Genomic DNA, 11,523 nt, shown 5'->3' on the forward strand with positions numbered 1-11,523 from the left:
GAACTGTTAGAATCACGCCTCTCCCTCTCTTCGCAATACCGTAGTCTTATCGGGTGCCGGGTCGATGTTAATATCAATGGCAGATCCTTCGTGTATGCCAGATAGCCTTGCTCTATCCTGTGAACTCTCTTCATGCCCCGGAAGCTTCGGCAGGTTCGCAAAGCGCATAGTATTGGTGTGTAGATCTGACAGGGTACCTGAAACCTGGAGTTGAAGGTATTGCCGAGTGTTCAGTGATGTTAGAAGTGAATTGGGATACACTATGCAGAGGTGAGCCGAAGTGTTATGCTCATTGCGTACAGAGCATGGAAGACTGACACCCCTGAACAATGAAGTCCAATGCCATTATCCATGCGTCTTGGTGCTCAACGGCCTGGAGGAAGTGTCAGAGTGACATAATCATCTTGCAGTATGGCATACATACAACGGCGAGCTCTCCAACGGCGACTAGTCTACGACGAAAAGCTTGAATCAGGCCACAGCTACAAACAGAAGAGAGACGGAACTTACAATATCAGCACACACCGGTTAACAGCGTAGATGATAAGTGTATTCAGGAGACGCTTTGTGCTAAAGCAGGCGTCATTAGAAATGGACCACTGAGCCGGACCGGAGTTACCTTGGAAATGCAGAGTCAGAGCGACTGCTGTAGAAGAGTACACAAAGTGACACGGTAATCAGGACCTCAATTAGTACGATGATGGCAAAAGCCGGGGTTAGAACGTAAAACTAGGAAGAACCAGTCAGCCGATGCACCAATTTCTCTCTTAATGGAACTACCGAGATCTGCGTAAGGACACTGGTCTTGTGAATGACAAACCTATACACAGGGGTTAACATTTCTGTGAGCATGGTTGGACAAGGGAAGCACTCCAGAACAGCCGCCGCTGCCTCTTGATTAGAATAGGCCTCTCGTGACCGGAAAAAAAAAGGACAAACCTATGCCAAACCCTGTTGAAATATCATTATACATGCTTTCTAAACTCATTAAAGAACGCACCAATCTGACCCAGTATTAATAGCATCTGTCACAATCCTGTTATTGCATGATATGTTTGCCATGGCAAGTAAATGTACTCACAATTGGGGCGGTCACCCACCACTTCACTTGAGGGCGACAGACTAGGTGCCGTCAGACAAGTCCCAAGAGCCGGTTTTAACACGACCTACGGTAATATATTTGATGGACGAAGAAGCTGGTAGCACCTAGTTTATGAACGTCAAGCCATAAGAGACAGTAACTTACCATTGTACTACAGCAACCATAAATACCTGCAGTACTGCTAAATCTTGTCATAAATAGTTTTGAGATGAATGGAACGCACGTGCACCAGAACAGATGCCTAAGCGTTCAAATCAGTGGCGGCTCCTGAGTAAAAGTTTGGGTATGCATACTTGGAATGACCTGCCACATCTCATCAATGGCAAGCAATTTCAATTGAGATAGAATGGTATGCGAACCAAACAATATGCCCCAAACTCTCCGGAATACCGTAGTTGGTTATCTGCCGTGATTGAGAACGGTAGCTACGAGGATTAGACGGGACGGTTTCACCAAATAGTAATACAACATATGACACACTGATCGGCTGTTAGCCATGCGTTCGCTTGTACACCGAGTACTTACTAAATGAAGTATGTAGGGTATCAAGGATCCTGACTTCACATGAGCAGATTTGACCGGCGTCCCAAGTTGGCCTAACTCACCATATGGCAGCAACCAGGAGCTTTGTGGCCGAGGCATCCTCAGGGTATTGCATGTAATACACATAAGTCTATACAACCAATAAGTCGGGCAACTGAACATTAGGTTTAAAACGTGCCTGGAGAATTGCTATGCCATATAACCTTGACAGGAAGTAAGGTAATGAGAGGAGGATATGTGACGAGGTCAAGCAAAGCCATACGTACATGACGGAGATCAACACCCCGACGAGGACAGAACCTGTATTGCAAATACATGAGCGGTCAAGACTGTAGTTAGCTACTTATGAATTGAAGGTCTTCACCGAACCCGCCCGGAATGCCCATGTCGTTTAGTATAAGGGGGACTTGCCAATGAATTCACAGTGGGCCGTGAATGGAGAGCGTGGCGAGGGCCTATCAATCCGTCAACAGAGAAATCCGATTCTATGATTTAAACGACGAAGGCTGCATTAATATAGTCAGGAAGAACCGCGTTACCCCGAGCAGTGCATTTTACGAGGTAGACTAAACCGTGAAAGAACGTTCTCGATGTCAACTCCAAACGTTCCATCCGCAGCTCTATTACATAATAGATAAGATAGACTTCTTGCTGCTGCGGTATAATGTACCTACTTAGAGGTGAGACTGAGCATACACTTAACGCAGCCTTCGCCAGTCGGGCCTGACTCGGAACGGGACGACTAGTGTCAGTGATCATCATGGCTTGGTGTGTGCCTCCGTTCGCAGATGTCGCAGGGAACTCATAACAATACCGAAGCCGAAATATCCCAGTCCCTCAAGGTATCCGAATGCACCAACAACGATACCCCCGCGTCAAGGACAAGGTGTAAAGGAAGACGGGAAGATAGCGAGACACACCAAAAGCCTGGCGACACAGCAGTGGTAAAATTCGTAAGAGCCAAGTGTCCAAACAGGGGATCAAAGCGAGGGTACGTATATCCGGAGGTATCCGCTCATCTCCATTACTCCTTCAAGACGAATCTCGGTGCCGTGCGCATGTAGCATGACATGTTGCCTTCTCTTCCTCCTCTTGCCTGGGCATCCCACTCGTTCTTTGTGGAATAAAGTAGGCCAATACCCTGTTACTTGTGTCTTTTCGATGCTGAAGTGGACAGCACGGGTTACATGTTCGCCGAGATATCAGCTTGCAAATCCGACGAACCACTTCTGGCGTTGCTTGTATCAATGAGGTGATTCCTGCCCCCCCCCATAAAAAATGCGATTAATTATACCATTCGCCGTCGGGATTGACCTCGACCTTATTGCCATCCGAGGACTACCAAAGGTACAATCTTGGTCTGGTACTTGTCCGCCTTCAGCGTATTTTCCCCTCCATCACTCACAAACAATGGCGCAGAGTAATATTGTGGACAGGGTGCCTGCAGAGGTATCTGCTACACCCGGCAGAGTTCTGCAGACTTGATCATTTCTTTGCCTGGGCAGCGGGGTCTCCGTATCAGAAATGAAAGTCGTGGTTCTAGCTTTCCTTAGAAATATTTCTTGCTACAGGCCGTCTTTCGTCTGTTTCGTGGGTGTGGGGATATGGATAGTCATCCGGAAAGCCCTGCGTCAGCTGCAGGTGGGGACGAAGGTAACGACTTGAGTAATCAGGCCCAACTCGGGGCTAGTTCCTCGCAACGCAAAATGTAACGCTCAGTCCTTGCCTACACATGTATTGTGGTACGTTTTTTTGTCGGTATTAATCAATGTAAATGACATACCGTCGTGAATGGAGTAGAAAGTGCACATTTCAGCACCAGAACCAAGTTGCGGAATCTGGGCGGCGGTGTACCGGAAATTGTTATCTTCGCGTATCGTAGCTGTACGAGCTGGAGAGGGAAAGGTGTGGGATTGGTAGCTGTATGATACGTATGGGCAGGAGTGGGCGAAGGCGCGAAGTGCCTTCCAGCCGTGATGAGAGGGTGATCTGAGACGAGCGTCAGCTGCGGATCCCGGGTTTTAGGAGGGCCTTGTCCGACGCGATGGGCTGACGCTCGGATCCCCAACAGATAGGAGGACAATGGCGTTTACTCACGATACATGTTTGTGGGCTCAGCGGACTGGTGGCATGGCGATGCGTACAAAATCGGTAGCCATTTCTGTAGGCATGGCTTGTATGTATGGTGCGAGGATTTGGTTGTGTTTCCGTAGATAGAGTTGAAATGCGTCACTCGCCCACCTCCCTTTGACTTTCATAACTTCGAAGGGAACTCCTCGGAGTAGATATTCCAGCATGGCTCCTATCCTCAGTCCATGTCTGTGTACGTGGTCGTGCCCCGCTGCTTTGGCTAGTTTCTTCATTCGTGAGATGAAAGTGTGGTGGGCTAGCAGTCGATGTTCGCCTCCCTTTTTGTACGCGAATAAGTGACCATTCTCGGGTGGACTGTTGATTAGTAGGTGCCAGGTGAATGCTGCGTGGGGGTTGGATGGGCCTGATTGTTTCGCCCAGTTCACCTCTTCTCCCCGGGGGTTAGATTTTGTACTCGACAGTAGGAACACTGTTGTGCTGAGGCTGTTTTGGTCGATGTCTTCGCATACTCCTTTGGGGGTGATGTGGAGTGCTGGGTCGAAGGAGTCGAGGCATTTGACAGTGAACTCTCCTACTCTGGCAGCTGCATAGAATATGGTGGTTAGGCAGGTGAAGACTGCTATGTCCATGGGGTCCTTGCTCTGTAGCTGCCTGTGAACATCACATATCATCTGTACTGTGATTGGTCTCCAGAGGTTCTGTTTGGAAGAGGAGGGGGCTATCTTGGTTGCACCTTTTAACATTGTCACTATCTGGTCCTTGTGTATGATCCAGGGCAGACCATTGAGAGTGTGCCAGGCATGCACACTGTAGATGTAGCCATGTATCATCTTGCCTGAGTAGGAGCCAGCTAGGGATGATATGAAGGTGGAGATCAAAATAGTGTCTGCAGGGGCTCTTTCCTCCTCTGGGATGTCCAGGCTATCACAGAAAACATGGTATACTAGGAGCCCAGCCCCATACAATGCTCTGGTGCTCTCATTCCATCCCCTGAGGGTGACATCTCAAACCCTATCCCAGAAGTCTGGTGGGATGTTCAGAGACTGTGCGATGCTGGGATGCAGTTGCCATTGCTCTAATCTGCCTTTTGCTGGGCATAATGGCTGCAGTTCAGATGGTTTTGGCATCAGGTTTGTCAGGTAGGGGAGAATGATGGTAGGTTTCTGTGAAGAGTGTGATTGCTGGGCAGCTGGTGTTGTGATGGTGTTAAGGAAATTTATGTTGGACTGTGAAACTGCTGGAGCGTGGGTCATCAAAATTGAATATGAGGTGTGCAATGGGGTCTGGGATTGGGATGGGGGGGAGAGCAAATTCAGAGGGGGGATAGATGCCCTGAGAAGGTTTGTCTGCTGGGTTGTCTTCACTTGGGATGTAGTCTGTGAAAATTCTGCACAGGGGAGAGGTGAGTAGAGTGTGGATCCTTCAAAAGGTTTCATTTGTGGGCCTGTTGTTGCTTCATCCTTTCTTCCAAGCCTTGATGACTCCCTCATTGTCCCCAAAGACATGTAGAGGTTTGGGGGAGGGACAGATGTTGAGGAGGTAACATACAAGGAATTCGAAAGCCATGCTCTCTGCCCAACCAATGTCCCTCTTGTCTCCCTTCCAGTTTGCATGCAACTTCCAGGCTCTCCATCTTTCCCTGATGATGATTGCCAGACTGACGCTGGAGCTGGCATCTGAAAATGCACAGAGGTCTATTGCTGACAGGTGGATGGGGATGGGGATGGGGAGAGATTGTTGTAGGGTGTTTTTCCACCAGCATAGTTCATTTTGTAAACCTCAAGGTGGAGTGCAGGGCATGAATGGTTTTTCACTGAAAATGGTAAGCATAGCTTGTAGGGATGTTAGGTAAGCACTTCCCCCTGGGATTACTAGCACTGCATGGGCAAGTCTCCTGTGGAGTTTCTGTACCTCTTCTAGGTTATGTGCTTTCTTTTTCAGCCATTCATCTATAGATGTAGTGTATTTCTCTCTTTTGTTTGCTGTGAGACCTACTGTTTTTTCATCTAGGTTCCATAGGAAACCCATGAATGTTGGTGACTGGGAAAATGGGGTGTCCTTGGAGGGTTCCCAGGGTATTCTGAGTTGATCCACTACCACATCAATATGTTTGAAGGAGTAGGTGTAAGCATCATTGTGCAAGGCAAATTCATTGGTGTCCTCAAAGGTTTTTAGGGGATGGAGGCAATCTTCTGTGAGTTCTTCATGGTCTCCATTGGCTAGTGTTGCACCTTTGTACCATAGCCATCCATTGTCTATCTTTGTTCCTCCATTTTGTGAGATTGTTTTGGCTTTCTGGGCCCTGATGAGGTTGTATTCAAGTACTTGGGATCTGGGTAAGCATATGAAGAAATGGTCATCTACCCATGCTATTATGGGGCCAATTCCCTCAGCTCACATGATATCCAAACTTGCATCCCTGAGTCCCCCATAGACTCCTGCTGATGGTCCATACCCAAAACACAGTGCTGTATCAACAGCAAAGGTCAGTGGTGTTTCTGAGAGGTGCACTACCAGACCTGGCCACTGGGATGGGTAGATGGGTATTGTCCTATAGGCTTCTGCTACATCTCTTGTTGCTCCTTGGCATCCTGGGGGGAGCGACACTATTAAAGCACATATTGTGAGGAACATTCCCAACATGCATGGGAATAAAGAAGAATCAACACAAGAGTCGATCGAAGCAGTGACACCATGTCTAGGTACAATAGGGTAAGATAGGTTTTGTATTAGTCAATACTTTCCTGGTTTTCCAGGTTTTGGTATGATACTAAGGATGGAGGATTGGAAGGGTCCTATGTACTGTTCGAGGAGGTGGGGAGGGAAAGGGCCTAGATAGCGACTCCATGCAAACTCTCTGTTGACTATCTCCTGGAAAGCATGATGGTGTTGGGCTATAGATGGGCTGTTTGGGGGGGTGTATGTTCAGGGTATGTTAGGTATGTGGACATGGAAGCCATAGGTGAGTTGGTAGATTAGGGATGGGTATTTAGAAGTGAGATGGTGATGCACAAGTAGTCTCTCCCAGGCTTGAGGGTGGTATGGAGTTAGGGTGACTCCTCTCTGTCTTGATTCAAGTGGGTTGGCAGTGGGGACAGTCCTGAGCTCTGTGCTTTGAGTCTCCACAGCCCAAACACTCGTGGCAGTGCAATTTGCTTGTGCAGCCACAGGGGTGTTGGAAATCCCAGCAGAGGATGCAGCTGCTCTTGTTGACAAGGTGGCCTTGATGGTCCCATGTGCAATAGGCTGGGGTTTGTTATGCCCGAGTGTGGTGACTTCTTCAAATGGAATAGGCATGAAGCGCGCGAGGTGGGAGTCTACAGGCCGAACTTGTTGTAACCCCTATGGCTGAGTTATTGCAATAATCTGACAGAGGTTCTGTCTGCTGGCGAGTCCCTAAGGTTGTTTGCGCAGTGTGAGTCAAAGTGAGGTTCAGTGGTGAAAACCAACCAAAACCAACACAAAAGACAATGAAAGTGAGTGGTGGTGTGCCTATGTGGTACCTAGATGGTAGAACCTGTTCTTTGGGAGGGTTTTTGCGAGCTACAACACTCAAAGATGAGTGCTGAGGGTTGGGGGTGCTCCTGATGAAGAGGGAGCAAGAATGTGATAGAAAGCGATAGGGTAGACTGCTGTCAGCCTACAGAAGGATGGATGGTGACTTAATTCGATGTCCTAAGCTGTACTGAGCTCAGGGAGGGCTTGGAACGAAGTATATGGATGATAGATGATGATAAGCGAAGTAGATGATAGCTAGACCCTTAATAAAGTCTCAACTATCGAAGCTGATGAATGATTTACTGAGAGATGATAAATTGCGAGCAAGAGGGGCTCTCTGATGTCTTCTTTTTTTTGCTACCTAAGTACAGTGACTTATATACAGTACAGGGGCATTGCCTATGGAAAACAAGGTGCAAACACTTGGTAAGTGATTGGTAACTGATGAGTAAGGAATGTAAGTGATGGGTAATCATCTTGGAAAGCATTGGTAAGCATTGGTAAGGATAAGTAAGCCAAAAAGTGAAGAATCAGTAAGCAAAGTCAAAAGATTGGTAAGTATTGGCAATAGGTGAGTCAAAGACAGTCAGAATGTCACAGTATGAGTCAAGCAATGTCAGGAACTGGGAAAGTGCACTGGAATCACATTAGGGGGAGGCCGTACATGTCACATCTCGAAGAGATCACTTCTAGGCCAAAGTGGGATGACAGAGAGGCAGTGCTGATCTGATGCTGATATAGTACATCCAAAAGCGGACAGGGTGAGTCAGATGTCAACAGGGGTCAAGCTTTGGGGGTCTGTGGGGTGACAGGAGCATAGGGGATTGCAACTTTCCCCCCCAAACCATCCTCTCAGTGAAGCAAATAAAAACTTCATGAACGAGGCTCTGTTGGAAGAGAGGATGAAGGGGGAGCGTCTTCTGCTGTATCTTGCAACAAGGAGGCAAGATGTGCATCATACTCATCATGGATGTGATCAGGGAGAGTGGAGAACAGTAGATTATACTGTAGCTGTTGCAATTTTGGAAGAATGACGGATGAGACTGGTATGAAGACGTTGCAGGGGGCAGGGAGGAAGGATCCATATGCTTCTTGGACTGGAGAGACTGAAACGACCACATAAGACCTTTCCAAGTGAATGACAGACCTGAGGCAACCAAAGAACATCCTCCTGGAGGTCATACTGACAAAAAGAACATGCTGTCCAAGCTGGATGGACTGAGAGGGGGCAGATGAGGGTGGGATGTACCAGGATGCTTCAGGATGGAAGCTGATAGGAACCCCTGGTAGATATATGTAGCCATGGTCCCTAGCAAAGGGGACAAGTGAAATGACTGATGTGGAGGCAGCCATATTAGAAGAATTAGTGAAATGAGTGTCTTTTGGAGGGAGTGCTGTAGAAACATGTGGAGTGCGCAAATCCTTTCCAATCTTGGAAGGTAGGATTGCGTGGCTGAGCACTACAAGCGAGTGTGGGAATGGTTTTGGTGTCTGCAGAATTGGTGGAGATATGTCGAAAACTGGAATGCTGTACATGGGCGCTTAAGAATTTTATTGGTGCTTAACTTGCCTCCTCCTTTTTCTTTGGCACTGACAACTTGTTCTTGTGTGAGGGATGACTGCCAACATTGCTGGCTGTCCTTCTTTGCATGAGGGCTATGGTCTTCACCTCCATTCATCAGCTACATCCATGTCCACCTCACCAAACACCTTTGGTGTGTGACAGTGGAGAGAGAACAAGGATAAGGCAAAGGGATGAAGCTCAGTTGCAAGCTATCGAAAAACTGCAGATACAGGACGAAGTACATAGGATTATATACCTCTAAGTACGAGCACTGTAGCAGTCACGACACGTATCCACAGCAGTCAACAGAGTCATCAATGAAATAGAAAGGAGTCATACAGGTGTCATGGATGGGGGTAGGGAGGCAACGAAGGCTATACTGGCTGGCACAATCAATGCGCAGCAAGGAGCCTGACACTGGAACTATAGTACAGCATGTGAGCAACATAAACGAGTCAGAAACGAGTCATAAAACAAGGAACATAACGAGTCGTCCATCAGAGAGGGAGGTGGAATACTGGATCACAGCGGCAACATGGTCTCGACAGGTATTGGAAATACCTTGACAGCAGGAGATCCAAACGTTCCCTGGAGCATTCAAGCCCCTAGGATGGTGACAATTATTAGCGATGCAACCAGGCATGTGACGCACATGACCGCGAAAAGACAAAAAGGGAAGAGCCCCTGGCAGGAGCATAACAGGGTTGATTTGTCCCATTGCATGGGCTTGTTGCAGAAAGGTCAGTCCTCATGTCATCCCAGGCACTTTGGGCATATGATGTAGGTTCTGGGGTGAAAGTCACAATGGCCCCTCCTCTCTCTGCTGGGGCTTCATTGTGGGGATTTGGAGCATCTGCATGGTAACCATGACCTGGGGTGGTGGGATCTAGATCTCTGATAGCGCTGCCTTGTCTTCTGGCCCTGATTATATCTGGGGGAGGGGGAGCAGGAGGGCTTGCACCTCTGGAAGTGGTAGGGCTGATGATCTCTCTCTGTCATTTCAGGCTGGGTGAAGTGGCTGTGCTGAAGCTATTGTGCAGGTTTTTTTTTTTTTGAATTTAAAATTTTGTATAAATATTGTATAAGTATTTTGGTGCATGGGCAGCAACAGCAGTTTGTTAAAAGGTTTGTCCAGTGTGATGGGGAGAAGCAGAAAGGGGGGGGAGGGGCTGTTAATTTGGCAGCAGCAGGGTGGGTGGGGCACAATGTGCAGCAGCAATGGGAAGAGGGGTGCCAGGTGCAGGTGGGAGTACATGGGGGGTTGACAGGGGAGAAGGGGATGGGTTGTCAGTTTGGTGTTCTTCCATCTAGGAAAACTGGGGGGAGACTGACCTGATCAAGCCCCAATTGCACATCCCTTGTGTCTAGGTCATGTCCTATGTCTGCTAAAAGGTCTTTGTTGATAACTCTGATGTTGTATGCTTGGTTTTGTGCCACCTTGTCATGCCAGTCTTGTCGAACCTTGGATGCATAGTGCAGCAGAGTTCATTCCCTGCAATCTCCTCAGTCTCGAAGTTGGTGGTTGTCTATCCTGTGGAAAAACCAATTGAATGCATCGACCAGCTGGTTGCCCCATCCTGCATTCTCAATACAGGTCAGGAAGTGGTTTTTGGCATACATATACTCAGCAAAGGTTAGTACATGGTCTGGCTTTGCATTCTTGGAGGCAGTAAGGGAGTTTGCAGTCCATAGCATTACATTTCCTTTGCTGGCCTGGGTAATATCTAGAGTATCATTCTCCTCCAGTCACCTGACTGACTGCACTGCCTCTCATAGCCCCTCCCTCATGAAGTACCACATATGGACAAATTTGAAAGCTTCAATTTTTTTGAGGGCATACTCAGCTGGTCATGTCAGTAGGTTGGAGGATACTATTGCATCTGCATCAAAGACAGGGGGGTTGGTTTCAGGGGGTTATTGGGGAAGACATTCAGGGTCAACAGGTGGTGGTTGTACTGGAGGGGGGTGGGGGGTCTGTGTTCTGCTTCCTGGCATGGTTGGTCCCCTTGTTGGTGATTGCCTTGTGGGTTGTCCTGGATCCAGCACTGTTCCAGGGCTTCAATGGCTTCCTCCTGGGACAGTTCTGCCCCAGCCATTACAAGTTCAACTACACCCTGGAAGGCTGGTAGGGTGAAGTCAGGGCATTGCAGCTGTTGGGGTTGCTGGGCATCCATGGTTGCAGCTCTGGCTGCCTATGATTGCCTGCAATCTGGGGTGAGATTGGGGTGATCCTCAGAAAATGGTGAAAAGGGGTGTATTAGTTAAAAGAAAACTAAAGGAGTGATGAGAAAGAATGAAAAACTGAACGATGAGAAGCCCACACTGTGGGCTGGGTTCTGACGACAATGGAAGGAAGGAAAAAAGAGGCATGTGGCTATGCAACCACTCATGTGAAGACAATATTCTATTACTTGTCATACCTCCTATGTACTAGAATCTCTATCCTTTATTGGTCTCACCAGTCCATACTAGCAATATACAAATTTATCTTGTGGAGAAAATAATAATGACAGACATGACATGGAACTATTAGGCTCTCTCACTTCGCAACACCATAGTCTTATCGAGTGTTGGATCGACGGTAATATTGATAAGAGGCCCTTTGCATATGCCAAATAGTCCTACTCTATCCTTTGAACTCTCTGCATGCCCCAGAACCTTCAGTAGGTTTGCAGAGTAGATGGTACTGATGCATAGATCTGACAGGGTCCCTGAAGCCAGGGCT

At 47.9% G+C, this 11,523-nt stretch overlaps 2 protein-coding genes across 2 annotated transcripts; both read right to left on the bottom strand.

Moving 5' to 3' along the window:
• F5J12DRAFT_830811 (uncharacterized protein) lies at positions 1-1,343 on the bottom strand. The gene is made up of 13 exons (XM_051745729.1): positions 1,326-1,343; positions 1,247-1,272; positions 1,171-1,196; positions 1,082-1,122; positions 1,001-1,025; positions 940-951; positions 872-887; positions 781-820; positions 620-729; positions 511-570; positions 425-452; positions 319-373; positions 1-260 (listed from the first exon to the last, which is right to left on the bottom strand). The coding sequence occupies exons 2-13, from the start codon at positions 1,264-1,266 to the stop codon at positions 13-15; spliced, it is 681 nt and encodes a 226-aa protein (XP_051599838.1). The 5' UTR covers positions 1,267-1,272; positions 1,326-1,343; the 3' UTR covers positions 1-12.
• Positions 1,100-2,367, bottom strand: F5J12DRAFT_830821 (uncharacterized protein). The gene is made up of 12 exons (XM_051745730.1): positions 2,320-2,367; positions 2,010-2,265; positions 1,912-1,945; positions 1,824-1,848; positions 1,708-1,775; positions 1,628-1,656; positions 1,556-1,581; positions 1,462-1,505; positions 1,326-1,405; positions 1,247-1,272; positions 1,171-1,196; positions 1,100-1,122 (listed from the first exon to the last, which is right to left on the bottom strand). The coding sequence occupies exons 2-9, from the start codon at positions 2,029-2,031 to the stop codon at positions 1,357-1,359; spliced, it is 297 nt and encodes a 98-aa protein (XP_051599839.1). The 5' UTR covers positions 2,032-2,265; positions 2,320-2,367; the 3' UTR covers positions 1,100-1,122; positions 1,171-1,196; positions 1,247-1,272; positions 1,326-1,356.
• Between the last annotated feature and the right edge of the window lie 9,156 nt (positions 2,368-11,523).

This window comes from Pisolithus orientalis (assembly GCF_024613125.1).
Source record: "Pisolithus orientalis strain OTSU chromosome Unknown F5J12scaffold_14, whole genome shotgun sequence".
Taxonomy (NCBI): domain Eukaryota; kingdom Fungi; phylum Basidiomycota; class Agaricomycetes; order Boletales; family Pisolithaceae; genus Pisolithus; species Pisolithus orientalis.